At 38.2% G+C, this 16891-nt stretch overlaps 1 protein-coding gene across 3 annotated transcripts in view; it reads right to left on the reverse strand.

Moving 5' to 3' along the window:
* Nucleotides 1–16891, reverse strand: part of SMG1 (SMG1 nonsense mediated mRNA decay associated PI3K related kinase) — a 97509-nt gene that overhangs the window by 5282 nt on the left and 75336 nt on the right. For all 3 annotated transcript variants that reach the window (XM_043455937.1, XM_043455938.1, XM_043455940.1), the window contains 17 exons: nucleotides 16290–16480; nucleotides 15413–15585; nucleotides 14997–15276; nucleotides 14271–14543; nucleotides 13801–14035; nucleotides 13412–13638; nucleotides 10766–10916; nucleotides 10473–10662; nucleotides 9825–10294; nucleotides 7311–7448; nucleotides 5868–6020; nucleotides 4963–5142; nucleotides 3972–4199; nucleotides 2989–3200; nucleotides 2727–2833; nucleotides 1425–1604; nucleotides 1231–1337 (listed from right to left, as the gene is read on the reverse strand). In XM_043455937.1, coding sequence (XP_043311872.1) covers nucleotides 1231–1337; nucleotides 1425–1604; nucleotides 2727–2833; nucleotides 2989–3200; nucleotides 3972–4199; nucleotides 4963–5142; nucleotides 5868–6020; nucleotides 7311–7448; nucleotides 9825–10294; nucleotides 10473–10662; nucleotides 10766–10916; nucleotides 13412–13638; nucleotides 13801–14035; nucleotides 14271–14543; nucleotides 14997–15276; nucleotides 15413–15585; nucleotides 16290–16480 — 3495 coding nt within the window. The remainder of the gene's footprint in view (nucleotides 1–1230; nucleotides 1338–1424; nucleotides 1605–2726; nucleotides 2834–2988; nucleotides 3201–3971; nucleotides 4200–4962; nucleotides 5143–5867; nucleotides 6021–7310; nucleotides 7449–9824; nucleotides 10295–10472; nucleotides 10663–10765; nucleotides 10917–13411; nucleotides 13639–13800; nucleotides 14036–14270; nucleotides 14544–14996; nucleotides 15277–15412; nucleotides 15586–16289; nucleotides 16481–16891) is intronic.

Below are 16891 nucleotides of genomic sequence, written 5' to 3' on the forward strand. Positions count from 1 at the left end.
GAAGCAAAGATACCCCTAGACCCAGAACACTGTCCAGGGTTTTTGACAAATTTGACATACCCTGTCTAAAGAATGACTCTTAACCAAGAAGAGCTTAAGCTCAGATCCATTATAGAGATCTAACAGTGTTTAAAATTTAAAAAAATATTTTCTTGCTGATGTGAATTATGGATGCCAAGCCATTAAAAATAGGATATTCACAAGTCTCAGATTTTTACCCCACAGAAGAAAAGGCAAAGGTGTAATGGAGAATTCAGGAGAACATTACCCTTGACGAAGTGCTCTAACTTAATAACAAAGATGGCACAAACAGACACACATTCAATGATGTAAAATTCTAAGAAAACATCACTGGCAAAGTAGTCTTGCCAAAAATGCTATGATATAAATAAAATATCAGACAAATATAAACTGAGGCACATTCTGCAAACCAAGTGGTCTGGACACATCAAAAATATAAATGTCATAAAAGAAAAGGCTTGGGAACTGTTCTAGACATCAAATGGAAATTAAAACTGGAACAAGTATATGAACTTCAGCATAAGTTTTGACTAAATTCTGTATGGGTGGGGGTGGCTAAGTCAAAAAGGATATCTGAAGATAACTGGAGAAACCTAAATATGGACTCAATGGTGGATAGCAGTCAATATTAACACCAGTGTTAAGTTTTCTGAGTTGATAATTTTATAATTATATCGCAGCTATATATCATAGCTATATATTATTACAATGTTTTGTTTGGGAGACAAAGTACTTAGGCAAGAAGTGTTACACAGAAAGATTAGGCAAATAAAAGATTAACAACCAATTTGCCAATTGTAGACAAGGAATATATAATACATCAGCATTCCTATAACATTTCTGAAGGTTTGAAACTTTTCAAAATAAACAGCTGTGGGCAAAAGAATTCATTCCTGAATTTATATATACAATTTTAATAATATTAATGATAAAATTTCAGAGTAATAACTTCAGACCAACTGACACCCAGGAACACTTTACAGATTAAATTTTGGTTAAAAGAGGACTAGGGAGAAAGGAAAGTGTTAACAGGCTAGAGTTAGAGTTGACAATCTAGGAGCTGTGTTATTCAAAATGTTCTGAGGCCTGAAAATAGGTTTAAATGCCTTATTTCTCAATATGCCACCAAAGATGGGGGTGAGGGAATTTTTAATCCTATACTGCTTTAGCAGCATTAAAATGCGTAGCTCAAGTTTAAAAGATGGTCACCTGTTCAGCAACTGACATCCTCCTACTCGGATCAACATCTCGGCCCTCTAGCTTGGCTTTCACTCTCTTCCACACGCTCACTGCATACGAGTTCCTCTCCTGCACAGCTATGAGGCAATGGAGACATGTGTAAGTCAAGTCACCACTTTGTATTAATATTTAACACGTAAGGTGTCCTTATTTTAACTCATTACCTTTTCCAGTCTTAGGGTCTCTAACGGCCTTTTTAGGACTACAAGCAACACTCTTGCCAGTTCCCGGAATGGTGCTTGGTGGAGTATCTGCTGATGTAGCCAGATTTTTCTGAATCAGCTTTCTAGCATTCTGTGACATGACATCAGGCTGAGTCTTCTGGCCAGTGTTGCTTCGGACTGCTACAGAGAGAAAGTTGGTAGCTCAATATACATGTAAACAGAAAATGGGGGAGCAGGGCAGTTCTGTTTCAATCATCAACCGCAAATGGACAACCCTGATACTAGATGTGATATTACAATCTTAAAGTCCTTATCCCTTAAAATAAAAGCTCTTCACCTAAAAAGACAGTTTAAACAGCTAGATGTGGAAAAAGGCAAGGAAAGGTACAGTCACAGAATGATACAATTTGTACACGTGTGTGCATGCACACAGAGAAGTCAACAAATACACAGTGGTTTTATCTCTAGTTGGAATGGAACTACAGATTTTCCTATTAATTAATTTCCCATATTTCCCTAACAGACATAGATTTTATAATCATAGACAGTATTTGAACACACAGTATTTTTACTCTCTAACATAAATACTTTTAAAATAAAGGCAAAATTTGTTCAGTTTGAAATATGACAAGCATTTAGGGAAACCCGTTGTTCACTTAAATAACTCATTTTTATGGGAGTACAGTTGATAAAAGTCGTGTCAGTTTCTCCCGCCCAGCAAAGTGAGTCAGTCCCACCCACTCTGTCTTAGGTTCTACTCCCACAAAGGTCATCACACAGTACTGAATGGAGGCCCCTGTGCTATGCAGTAGGTTCGCATTATCTATTTCATGTATAGTGGTGTGTATATGTCAACCCCAAGTTCCCAATTTTCCCCCTCCTTGGTAACTATAAGTTTGTTTTTTACATCTGTGACAGAATTTCTGTTTTTGTAAATAGGTTTAATGGGGAAAACCTTTAAAAAGGTGATGATGACTATAAACATGTTTGTTGTTGTTTATTTGCTAAGTCCTGTCTGACTTGTTTGCAACCCCACGGTCTAAAGCCTGTCAGGGTCCTCTGTCCATGGGATTTCCCAGCCAAGAATATTGGAGTGCGCTGCCTTTCCCTTCTCCAAGGGATCTTCCTGACCCAGGGATAGAACCCACGTCTCCTGCTTCTCCTGCATTGGCAGGTGGATTCTTTACAGCCTGAGCCACCAGGGAAGCCCAATAAACATACCAGACCCTTTAACATCTTAGCATCTATGTGTAGATTATTAACAGGTCAAGATATAGGTTTTTCTCAATAGAGGTGTCTTACCTGCAGCAAAGGATGGTTGATAAGTAGCAGACGATGTTGGACTCGAACATTCATTTGTTGCATCGGTGACTAAGGGTGATGCAAAACTCACTAAATTATTATAGACACTGAAATATAAAATAAAATGACTCATTTATGAAATGCTTCAGCAAATAGCTACTTGTTAAGTATGAACAAAACTGAAAAAAATATTAAATAAACAAAACTTACTTTACCAGATGTTTTGCTTACATTTTAAATTCAGGCCTGAAGGCATTCTTACCTCTGACTTTGCGTTTTCAGTTCTTTCAAGGTGGGAGTTATTTCCTGGAGCATTTCAACATGTTCTTGACTTCGAACCTGACCCATGGCTTGGACTAATGTAAACAGCACTGTCTGAATGTTGTCTTGCCATGATTTATATTCACCCAGGAACTGCCTAACACTGTTTTCATAGGGAACGTCTTCACCATCTGCCAGAGCAGCTTCTTCATCCTACAATCAATATTTTAATGATTAAGAAAAATGGTATTTGTTTCAGTATTACTCTTCAGACAGTCACCTTTTGGATAACAGGTTAATAAGTGGTTTTTTAATATCAATGTATTTAGTCTGCTTATTACAACTTATTAATAACTTCTTTTCAACAGGAATCTTGTTTCCAGCACAAATAAAAACTCCAACTAAAAAGAAATCCAGGGACTTCCCTGGCAGTCCAGTGGTTAGGACTCCACGCTCCCACTGCAGGGGGGCATGGGTTTGATCCCTGGTTGAGATCCCACAAGCCACATGATGCAACCAAAAAAAAAAAATTTCAAAACGTAAGTCATCTACTGTTTTGTGACAATAAAGCCTTTTCTAAGGACTGTTTCTTTACTATCTAGATTCTATACAATACTGGAGAGAACAGGCAATATTTCATTTATTTTGGAAGCAAACTATATGATTTGGGTTGGGAGGCAGGAGGGAGTTAGAGATCTAAATACTCTGTGAGACCAAGTTCAAGTTTCAGCTCTTCTATAAGTTATGTAACTTTGTATAGATCAATTTCTCTAAGCCCCAGTTTCTCTGTGTACAGAATCAGAATACTATTTACTACCTGCTTCAAAAAAAAAAAAACAGTTGACAGTTGATGAAAACACAAATAAACTCAGTGACAAACCGGATATATGACCTTGGAGAAATTAGGTTTCTTTCTCATGAATAAAACTCTTTGTAATTTTATAAAAGGGGGGAGTAATTATGTGTCAGTGGTATTAATCTTACCTTGGCCATTGCTTTCAGGAGATGTTTGACATCTCCAAGCTGCCGGTTATGGCCAGTGAGCACAGTCTTTATATTATCAACCAGATTCTGAATTGTTTCACAGACTGTTTCTATTTGTTGCTCTTTCTCTGTCTGAATTGCTCTCTGAGTAGACATATCCTGGGTCAGTTGTTTGTGTGCTGACAAAAGCCATTCAGAGCTGCCAATAGGATGTTCAAGAGTCGTGTCCTAAACAGAATAAGGGTTTGTTTGATTTTAAGAATCAGACAGAAAAATATAAGATTCTTTTCATCAAAATCACATCAAAAGACACTTGTAACTCAAGCTGATACAAAGAACCTCAGTTGCTGAGTCATGGATTAATTCACTAGAAAACAGTTGTTTTCTTAAAAATTTTAATAAATTTTTAAAAATAGTTGATAATTTAAACAATCTACAAAATACAAACTAAGATTTTTACTTTTCTGCATAATTATACAGGGAACAAATGCTTAGTTTAAAACCTAAGAAAATATATTTGGAGTAACAAAGATGACACACAGCTAGGACCCTAAAGACACTGTAAGTAACTTTTTAAAATAAAACCAGAGCCTCCTAATATATAGTCTAAAGCCTTCCCACAGAGTAGAAATGCTGAATTTATTAACTTGATATCCCAGCATTCATCCTCCACTAGTCCTCTGTCTGCTACCCTACTTTCAAAAGTGCATCTGAGTCATTTGCTATTGTCTCTCTCCTTCCCTAGGAACCCCTACAGTGATTCTACTTGTAGCTCCGAGAGTTCTTTTCACTTTTTCATTCACTGCATTATTTGTATAAATAAGTTCCTTTGGGGATAAAAGAAGATTTAGTCATCCTTGAATTCTTCATAACATCTCATATACAGTACATGCTCAATAAACGTAGACTAGTGAATATATTGATTTTGAGAGCATGTAGTTGGTCTTATTTAAATTACCCAATCTCTTCACTCCCAAGAATCAAGACTTACCACCCTCTGTAATAAACGAAGCTCTAACTCAGAGACTGAACTGTTAAACTGTGATGCAAATGAACACATTTGCTGACACCGTTTGATAAGTTCAAATAATGCAGCATCCAGGTTTAAGGCTTCTGCAGTTCTAGTTCGTAAACTTTCAAAATGAATGATATTGCTGCAGAGGAAAGTGACCTATGAAGAGGAAAAAGAGTGGAACCATCACAATGAGGAAAAAATTGCAATTAATGAAAGAAAAATAATACTACCTATTCATTTCCAGAATTCAGGACCAGGTCCTGAAAATGCATGAATGTATGACTCTCATGGGAAACAGACCCATTTCTTATAAAAGCTGTAAATAAATGAAGACTTTTGGGTTGATGCTGTCAAGTCTGAGAAGGCCAAAGAGCACCTAAGCAGAGTCAGGTAAACATGTCTTCCGCATGATTCTTTTTAATACAGAAGTTTCACTCCATAAACAGCCCATCACACCCCGCTGAAATCTGTCTGCGCAACATCCAAACTCCAACCGAAACGCCCCCCCCCTGCTGCTTTGCTCCTATGCAATTTACCATTTAGATCAGAAAACACTGACTGGTTATTTGACAACATTAAGGACATCTTTCAAGGTACAGTGATAGTACTGTGATTATGTTACTAACTAGTTCTCATCTTTATATATACATACTGAAATATTTACAGATAAAATGATATAATATTTGAGATTACCATTAAATTTAGGATAGGGAGTAGGAAGTATAGAGGAAATAAAGTAGGACTTGAGTTGATAATTATTAAATTCTGGCAATGGATATACAGGATATGGGAATCCTGTTGGTTCAGTGTTGTGCCTGATTATGTAATCAGTTATATAATCCTGTAATTGAAAACAAGATGGCACACACAGGTGCCCATACCTGACTTGCTCTTTGGCTCTCCTTAAGGACAAGATTTCTTCTTTCAGCTATTGTTGCTTCAAAATCCTGTAGTACAGGTGCCAGGGCAGGGTTGGCACCACCTGCCCATTTGAGTCGCTGTTCAATACTTGCTTCAAGTGCTGCCAGTTTCTCCTATAAAAGCCAGCAGAATCTCAGTGAATAGGACTCCACTTCCTATCTGTTGAGCATTTTATATGAATAAGAGGGATTCAAAAGAAGTAGGATGGCATACATAACTTAGAAAACATCTTTAACAAACTGTCACCTTTTGGAATTAATCTTGACTTCATATTGAGTATTTAAGACTAAACATATCTGAGAAGGTAAGGACTGGCTTTCAGTTTATTTTGCAGAAAGAAGTTTCATTTTCATTTCTAAATAGTCTTAAAAAAAAAAAAACCCTGTCATACCAAATTCCCACTGCACTATATATGCAATCCATGAGAAAGTCCATTTATATCTTTGATAGTAAAAGATGAAAATCAGATCCCCACAAATGTAAATGTTTATGAATAATGGTAAAAAAAATCCAGCCAGATTATCACAATACGAAGGTTTTACATAACAAAGTTGCTTCATTATGTATTCAACATTTCAAGTGGCGGAGTTCCCAATACTCTTCCCCTCCACCGCTCACTCACACAGACACCTCTAGAATCAGAAAGGGCCTGAGTTCAGTCTCTAAAGTGAAAACTAGAACTAATATGCTGTAGAGAAAAGGTATCTCAATCTTCAAAGAAGTGAGCTCAAGAAAAGTTCTATTAAAAATTTTTAAAATATTAAAAAAAATTTTAAAATTACTACAGTGATTGTAATCATACTAATATTAAACTATAAAAACAGAAAAATGTCAGTTACTACTGAATATATGAGATATAAGAATACCAAAGATGTATATAAAACCATCATCAAGACCAGTTTCTTTTATTTAAAAAAAGAAGACGAGATTAAATATTTTGCTGATGTGACCCAAAAAAAGTCAAAAATAATGGTTTAGAAAAATGTTCTGCTGCTTTTGATATCACAAAATTCCTTTAACTTCACAATAGAAGGAAGATAGGCCTAAGCTTCATGGATATTAATAATATGCCAAACTTTCAGGAAACAAATTTGGTATTCAAGTTTTTACCATTACCAAGGTTAATGTATAATGGCACAGTAATAACCATTAAAACTTCTTAAATAGTTCATTAAAAATTTGAAATATTTAGTATGTCTCTATTCTTAGTTCAAAATATACTGCTAAGATTCCGTTACTTTGGAAGATAAGAAAAAAAAGTCACAAATTAAAAATAAAAGTGCAAAAGGTATTAAAGTTCCTGTGACTTAAAAGCCAAGGACAGACTGAACAGAGCACTTCACCACAGTTGAGGTCATTTCTAAAAGTAAGATGTGTCAGAAGGAGGAGATGACAAAAGGTACCTGAACTGTTGCAATTGAAGTTTCAATCTGGCTCAGAGTATGGAGTTTCTTTTTCATGCTGGTTAATATGGCAGAACGAGGGGGAGGGGTGACAGACATGGCTTGTGGTCTATTGATAAGGAGATCTTCATGCTGCCACTGTTCAAAGAAAAAGAAAAAGAAATGCAATAAAGTAAGCACAGAAAAAATCAAGAGAGGGGAAGTGACACTAGGGGAAGGACTGGGGGAGGAGGTAAAAAGTCCAGTTGCAGCAGGGCAGGGTGGGCAGGGAAGAGTAACAGAAACACAATAAAAGAATTAACCAGATGGAAAATTTCCTGAGGTAGAGAATGGCTGATAAATTCCTTGGATCACTGATATGCAGTATTTAAATAGCAATTCTGAAGGCATTTCCTAGTCTAAGTAAAAGTTTCCTACACAATCCTCCGAAAATATAATCTCCAGTTCAGAGGCTGGAATAAGCACAGTAGGTAGAAGAATTGCCCAGCATGGGAGCTAAGCAAGTAACTGAGAGAAACGACGGCAGCAGTCAAAGAAAGAATTCTCTAGTGAACCTACAAGGGACAGAATGACAGAAAGGTGCAGGGAACTGATGGCAGAGGATCAAGCCATCTTATGCGAGCCTCTTGTACGCTGTAAGGTGGCCCCAGAAGGCCAAGGGACATCTGAGCTGAAATTTTAAAGTTATATATTGTGCTAGCTTAAAATGTGTTCAGATGAACAAAACTGGAAGGACTTTTGTATTTTCCATATAGTTGTGAACTTTTTCAATGAATAAACTCTAAAATGTATTATATAAACCTTTTCAACATTACTCTTTTGAAGTAAAATAAATGCCAAGAAAGCCCAACGTGGGGTTTCCCTGGTGGGTCTAGTGGTTAAGAATCCACTTCGCAATGCCAGGGACAGTGGTCCGGGAAGATCCCACGTGCTGTGGAGGGAGCCACTAAGCCTGTGCGCCACAGCTACTGAGCCCGTGCACCCCGGTTACTGAGGCCTGTGTGCCGAGAGCCTGTGCTCTGCAACAAGGGAAGCCGCCGCAAGGAGAAGCCTGTGCACCACAAACGGAGGGCAGTCTCTGCTCTCCACAACTAGCACACAGCCAACAAAGACCCGAAACAGCCAGTAAATAAATAAAGGCTTTTAAAAATAGATGTTATTAAAAAAAAAAAAAATCCCAATGTGCTAGATGGACTGTTTCTATAATAAATGCAACTTCAGAATCTGAATAAATTACTTTTCTTAACTTAGGAGCTAAGAAACCAGCTAATTGAGAAAATTGCAAAGAGAAAAATATACTGGTTCCATGCCCCACCAATTCCACTCTTGGGAAGTGGCTTCAATATAAATGATACAAAGTAACCAGTGTTTGGGCCAAACCAGAACCCGGATACTACAGTCCCAATGCTACTCCATGAGTCACAACTTGTCAAGCTACTGACAATCTTGAAGCCTCTGAAGTAAAGAAATAAGAAAAAAAATCTGTAATTTATACTGTACTTATGGTCTTACACAGATCACTTTTTTTTTTTAAAGTATTCATTTTTGGGAGTGCTGGGTCTTTGCTGCTGCGCGGGCTTTCCCTAGCTGCAGTGGCCTCCCTTGTTGCAGAGCACAGGTCCCAGGGCACGCGAGCTGCAGAAGCTGCAGCGCGTGGGATCAGCAGCTGTGGCACACAGTGGTTAGCTGCTCAGTAGTTAGTTACTCCAAGGCATGTGGAATCTTCCCAGACCAGGGATCAAATCCGTGTTCCCTGCATTAGCAGCTGGATTCTTACCCACTGTGTCACCAGGGAAGTCCCAGATCATCATTTTTAATTCACACAGTCATCAACCTTTTGGAGAGTACTGTCCCCATTCTACAGGTAAGGAAATCAGATCTTAAGGGAGGTTAAAGGTAAGTTCATATATCCGAATCCAAATCTATCTCACTCCCAAAGTCTGTACTGCCCCAAAACAAACAAGGACAAAAACAGGCTTCTAAAAAATAGTTCCCAAATGACAACAGGTTGTATGCAGAGAGCTTAGACATTCAGGGAAACAGATGTCACTTTGGAAATAATTATGTTAGTACACACAGAATATATACACCTAACAAATACGTTCCATTATTAGAAATCACATTTACAGGGTGGGGGACAGGGAGGCTCAATAGGGACGGGATATATGCACACGCACAGAATTCACTCTGTTGGACAGCAGAAATGAACACAGTGTTGTAAAGCAATTATACTCCAATTAAAAGAAAAAAATTACATTTACAAGTAATATTTAACGATAACACTAACCATAAAACACTGATGGAAACGAATTAAAAGGACACAAACTATAAACATAAAACGATCACAACTACGTAGACAAGAAATGTTACAGAAATGTTAAAGCTGTGTTTGTTCTGGGCTGGCACAATTTGGGAAGTTTAAATTTTCTCTTCTTTATATTGTTCTACATTAATCTCCCAGCTTTTCAAATTCCTACACTGAGGACAAACCCCGTTATGGAGAGAAATACGTACTTGAAACATGGCGATATGCAGCTGGACGCGCTGCAGGCTTGTCTTGCAGGAGGAGATGCTGGTCTCCAGCCTGCGCACCAAGTCGTGCTTCTTCCAGGCAGTGTCGTAGGAGCTCGCCAGCACAGTCGCCCTGTTCATGACCAGCTGAGAGAACTTCCCGATCTGGATGTTGTGCTCCACTGCTTTCTTACACAGATCATCAACAGACACTTTGCTTTCAGCACCAAAATCCTTCGCCTCCACCTGTGCAATGATGTCTACCCCTAGAGCACTGATGAAGCTGCACAGTGTGAGGCCCAGGGCTTGGTTCGGGAGTCCAATCAGGAGCTGCCGCACAAAGTCAGCTGTGAATGCCTTTATTGGTTTGGCCATCTGGTCTTCACTGAAACAAGAGTTTCTAAAAAGGGTTTTCACATTGACAATCTGTACAGGCCCATTTACAGTATTCTGATCTTCAAGTGAACTTGATCCTAAAAAAGGAAATTTTTCTTTAAGTATTTCATACAATACTAAAATAAGGTGACAAAGCTAACTTAAGAATTTGAAGACAGCATGAATTTAAGATTTTAATTTACAGTTAAATTAAGCCTACTCTATCCCATTTCCCTCCAAAGTACAACTAAATCCGGCTTAAGTGTGAAATATTACCTGACAAAGTTTTAGAAAAGGTACCACAGAGCCGAAAGAACTCTTTAATTGTCTGTAGTCGTTTTAGAAAGAAGATCTCTTCCAGCACCTGTCGGTGATTATCATCATCAAAAAAATTGACCTGAGTGCTCCTGGCTTCCCGTATAATGTCAATCTTTCGCCAAGCTATAGGAATTTCCATCTTATTTAGCTATGTAAATGAAAGAAAAGAAAGTTCATTTCTCCACTCTTCAAACACAGAACAACTACTTTACTACACTTGCATTATTTATCAAACCAGGTCAATTATTTACCTTTTCAACTAATAAGCCAAAAGCAGTCTCAACTTGGGCAAACATGCCATCAAATGCTACCAAAAGCATCTGGCCAGCTGACATTTTTGGTGTTTCATCAACTGAACCATTTCTTGGTTGGATTAATTCACCATACTGAGCATGAAGCATTCTAGAGGAAAAGAAAAAGGAGTTAAAACCATTCCTAAACAGTAATATATTTGGGGGGAAACGTTAAGATCAACAAGTCTTACAGCTAGTATGCAGAGTCTAGGGAAAAAGTCTTTTTATGAAGGAAGGAGTGTTATTAGCCATTGTTCATGTGATTAAATTTTATGCAAACTGAAGTTATGACAGTTTTAAAAGAACTATATAAAATATTACAGTATCTCTTTATATACAGAACATTATACACTTCCAATATCAAAAAAAAAATCAAGAGGCACACAATTCTAAAGCTGGTGGACCTAGCAAAAGTTGTCAAGTATCTTCACACTACTGTCACAGGACAGTCAGCTACAGACAGTGAATGGAAACAGCTATCCTTTTTGGCATGCTGAGTTTTGAATAATGCATAGTTTGAAGGCAGGTCTTGAGACATTTGCTCTCACATTATAATTAACTTAAGACTTGCATAGTGTTTATGTATCCAAGCACCATGTTAAACATCTTATATAAGTGTTAAGCTATCAGAGAAATTTATAATGGAAAAAGAGCTATATGATGGTATAAAATTTTCATTTAGATTACCAAAAAGTTTCTCTAACACAAGATACATACAGGCTGTAGTAGAATCAAACATGAAGTCTGTCACCCAGTGCTTACATGGAAGTAAACATTCCTCTATTTGAGAGTAAAGGGAATCTAGATTAGACATCAAGGAAAAGTAAGGGCTGAACTTTTCTGAGAAAGAAAAGTGTACAGACTTAGCATCTAACTTTTAAAATAATGCTAGGAACTTTATGATAAAGCTCTTGTGCAAATAATCTCATTATTTAGCTGAAAAATGTTTATCCTATACTAATTACACTTGTTTTTTAAACTTTATGATAAAACAACTAAAAGAAACATGAGAAAATAGGAAAATTTTGAATGCAGGATAAAAGAAAACATTAAGGAGTTGTTACCTTTTCTTATGAAATAAGGGCCTCTTAAGAAAATAAGTCTACATTAATTCTCCTGCAGTTTAAGAATGAAAAGGTATTTGCTTCAAAGTACCAGGGCAGTACAATTTAAACAAGATTAACCAGAAGCAAAAAAAAAAAAGGGGTGGGGGGCAGGATTAATCACAGTGCAGATAATTACTGAAGGTGGTGAAATGGGGGTTCATTATACTGTTCTCTCTGCTTTCTTATATCTTGTAATTTTCCCATGGGAGGAAGTATGGTGGGTCAATTCATTGCTTCTCTCAATTATATTTTCTGACAGCAACTGGACAGAATGCCAAAGAAAGAGGCCCTGAATCACAAGGGACAAAGGGGCTTAGGGTTTAGCTTTGGGTACACTGCATGGCTGAAGAAACTGTTCAACCTCTACATGTTTCAAAATTGTTTTCCTAGATCTAAGAGTTGAGAAATACAAAGTTCAATACCCAAAATAAACTTATAAAACTTAAGCTAACAAGTGTTCACCTGAAGTGACGTGTATACCCCATTAGCAAGCTAAACTGGCTCAGATGCTCCCATTGAATTCCAAGTGCTGGCTTAAAAAATAACACATTCCACTTTGTGTGTGAGCACAAATATAGTAAAAATTACAGCCTTTAAAGAATATGTGTGTGTATGTAACAAAACCACACACACACACAAGTACACATGTAACTGGTGAAACCTGAGTAAGCTCTGTGGACTGTATCAAAGTCCATTTCATGGTGTTGCTACTATACCACAGGTATGCAAGACGCTACACTCGAGGAGGGATGAAGGCTACATAAGACATCCCTGAACAACGTTTTATTTTAAAAATACAACTTCCTATGAATTTGTAATTATTTCCAAATAAAAGGGGTTTTTTTTTGCTTTTTTGGGGGGGAGCGGGGGACGGAACGGGAGATGTTGTTTTGGTTTTGTTTGTTTTAGCCATGCCGTACAGCTTGCAGAATCTACCAGGGACTGAACCTGCACCCTTCGCAAGTGCAGAATCCTAACCATTGGATCACCAAGGAATTCCCCCAAATAAAAGTATTTTTAAAAAGGTATTACTGAGGCTTCCCTAGTGGCTCAGTGGTAAGGAATCCACCTGCTAATACAGGATATACGGGTTGCATGTCTGATCTGGGAAGATTCCACATGCCTTGGAGCAACTACGCCCATGCAGCACAACTATTGAGCCTGTGCTCCAGAGGCCAGGAACTGCAATTACCGAGGCCACAAGCCACAGCCACTGAAGCCCATGTGCCCTAGAGCCCAAGCTCCACAAGAGAAGCCACGGCAATGAGAAGCTGGAGCCACCGCAACTACAGAACAGCCCCTGCTTGCCACAACTAGAGAAAAGCCTGAGCAGCAATGAAGACCCAGCACAGCCAAGGGCAGAGAAAACTTACAAGTGTTTATATATATATCTGCTCTAAAAATTAAAAGTAAGCTTACAGTAAAATAAGAGCTCAGAAAACGTATCTGGCTTCCCAACTCTTTCACAAGAAAACAGCACAGCTTAGCATTCACTTGCCTGGCAACATCGATGTAATGAGCATGTGTTTCTTCCTCAAGTCCCATAGCTGCATTTCTTAAATAGGCTTGAAGAGATTCAACTAGAGTCTGCAGAGGAACACCATCAGTCGTCTGCTCAATAAGACTGTCCAGCTCACGAAGCATACTTTCTAACGTGTACTCTCCTTTCATTAAACATCTCAGTGCTTCTGGAAATATGATTTGCCGGAAATTTGAATTTAATTCCTGTAAATACATGAGAAACCTATTTTAATGCTTCCTGAGTTTAGATAAAGCAACATTAAAGGCTGAGGAAGTCAAACTGCTTTTCAGAACCAGAGATAAAAAATACAACACTCAACATTTAAAACAAACTTACAAAATTTAAGCTAATTTAGAAGTGCTCACCTGAAGTGAGGTGTATACACCATTAGCCAAATGAACTGCCTCAGATGCTTCCATGGGGTTAGGAATATCTAAGTCTTGTGGCACTAAGTGACACTGCTTCAGTAACTGAACCAGGCATGTGACATTTCCGCTCATGCTGCAGAGCTCCTCCAAGAACCAGGCTCCATCCCGAGAAGTCAGATCAACCAGCTGCTCTCCAGCACTCGACGCTGCACCTTCCATCATTAGGTTACGCCTGAATGAGGTAAGTATTTGTACAGTGAAACCAATTTAGTGGAACACACACAAATAGGATACCTCAAAATCTGGGAGAAAAATAATAATAATAAAGCAGTCTTACACTGGGCAAGACTAATGAAAGTACAAGGATACCTTAAGTTTGGGATCAACCAAAAAACACATGAACTCTCGATAAGCATCAATGTTCACAGGACAGTGAAATAATCTCAATAATACGTCAGCTAACTCACCTTGTGAGAGTACAAAGGGCAGAAATAATAACACTTGCTAGACTCAAAGACCCTTCCTCTCCATTCTCATGAAGGAAAACTTTGATACAACGTTCAATTTCTTTCAACTGATCTTCACAGACAGGTACAGTGACAGCTTCCTGTTTCAAGCGTTCCACCTGTCTAATAAGTCGGCTGTTGATGTCTGCTGCATACCGCTGCAGGGTCATCTCAGTGGCCGTGATGAACTGACACACTGTTGGGGGTGGCTGGGGCGCATACTGCATTTCATATCTTTAAGAAAGAGAAAGAAGGGCTTGAAAGGGAAGTTCACACCTTACAAAGTACTAAAAAAGACAAGATGGAATACTATATTTGATACTCAAACTTTGAAGAGCAGAAATCATTATTTCCATTTTACAGAGAACGTCTCAAGAGCAAAAGTAACTTCTAAAGATGACTTGAGTGACAGAATCAATATGTGAATTCAGCTCTCTTTACCTGATCCCACCACTCTTAGATACATTTTATCTAAGAGTGAGATACATTTGAACTAATTACAAAAACCACTGTCTTATAAAGGAAAACAAGAGTTTAAACCCTCTTAAAACCACAAGAAAGTGACTCCATTCAAATTCCATCAATCATTTCTTTCAGAAAATGAAATACTATGCAATTGAAAATGTGAACACAACCTTGCTTCCAGTCCCAATGAGAAGTAAAGAAAATCGAGAGTGATTAACTTACTTCCTGTAGAGTTCCTGACAGCGTTCTACTGTGGTATTACAGATGAGCTCTTCCATCCAGGTCTTCCACTGCTCAATTCGATGTTTCTGAAATATGGCCTTTGGATACTGCAGAGCAACGGTTGCGTAGTGATGCAGCTGCTCCAGACAGCCTCGCAGGACCGAGCGCCTCTGCTGCAGGAGGGCGCCAACCTCCCCCTCTAGCTGCTCACACTGGCTAATCAAGTGGGCCTGGCCAGCATTCTGCAGAAAGGCTGTTGCCGGCACGTAGCTGGGAGGACCTTTCAGTAAAAGATAATTATCCATCACACTGAAGCCATTTCAAATCAGCAGTCATTGAAAGGGAGTACAAATCAGAACTCTACACATAAACACATAACAACAAAACTCACATGCTCACATGTACATCTAACATACCAAGGTCCATCTGCGTGCTTATCTCCTGAAGCAAACTGGCCAGCTGCGTCGCTTCCAAATTACTGAATGCAGCCTGATAGTGTGTTATCCACTGTTCAAATTCATTCAGCTTCACCTGGATTGCTTCCTGAACAGCTCTCTGCTGAGTCTGTAGTTGAGTGTGTTCAGAATACCTAATGGAAGGAAAAAATTTTAATTGACTGCTGGGAATTTTCATCACTCTAAAAGTATATTTTGCTCATACTTGAGCCTGGTAAGTTCCTTTTCAATCTTGAGGATACCACTCAAACGTTGTTTCCTCCTCTGGTTTTTTTCCTGACGCTATAGTCCCCTAACTATACTCACAACATTTTAAACAAAATTCTACATTTACCAGAGTTATTTGAAGTGCGGAAGACTGAGACTGGAAGACAGATCTCTGTAATCTCAGGATCTCAGCATCTCCTGCAGTGTCTGGCACTTCCACATTTAACCACCCTTCACTGAGCTAGGCACCCACTCTGTGCGAGGTTCACTCACTTAGATCAAAGCTCAAAAAAACTTGGCCATGTGGACAAAATCCACCATACAAATAATAAGGATTCAGACATAAAATGCAGAGGAAAAAAATAAACCCCAGATTTTCTGAATCCAAGTTCACAGTTCTAACCACTATGTCCACCATCTCCCATAGTAACTCAAACATCTAAATACAATGAAGCTGAAAATTTAAGTGAATTCTGTAAGTACTTCAAAACTGCAGTTCTTGCAAGAGCTTTGATTATTCATATGTGAGTTGCTGCAGCAATTCTAATTCAAGTTGATAATGTTCATACAAATACAAAAGTTCTCCTTAATGGAATAAAGATAAATTACAAGTTCAACACTTGTTTTAAACCTGTGTTGCAGAGTATGAGAAGGATGATCCACTCCTTCAGCTCCTTCTAGAAATTCAATTTCTTCCAGCAGTTTGCCCTGAAGTTTCTCCACATCTGTTAGTTGCTCTTGCAAGCTCAGGTATTCATCTAAACTGCTGTCCAGCTTGGGAAGTACAACCAGCATCTCATCCCTGTTTTTAAACCAGTTCACCTGTAAAAAGATATAATTAGGAAGATTCTTATAGGGGCGACTGTGAGGTATGAGGATGTATGCCAAAAGGATCATGTTAGAAGAACATTCTGCACATGCTATTACACTTAAATCTCAACAAAGCCAGTGTGGATCACCTGCATTTTTATAAAGATAACTAATGCAATCAATTCACATGGCCATAAATGAAGACTCAATTCCACAATAACATGCAGTTACCACCATGCCACACAAAGCAGGATCAGCATCACTGGCTATATGTAGAAGGAGGAGACTATCCAATTAAAATCAAAGAGACTATCCAGTTAAAGAACACTTAAAACAGTCACTGGCAAACACATTCAGTATACTAAAAAAGGTATAATATTTTTCAAATTATTAACCTACCTCCCATGTGGGAGTGTGACTATG

Source organism: Cervus canadensis, chromosome 32 (genome assembly GCF_019320065.1).
Source record: "Cervus canadensis isolate Bull #8, Minnesota chromosome 32, ASM1932006v1, whole genome shotgun sequence".
In the NCBI taxonomy this organism is placed as follows: domain Eukaryota; kingdom Metazoa; phylum Chordata; class Mammalia; order Artiodactyla; family Cervidae; genus Cervus; species Cervus canadensis.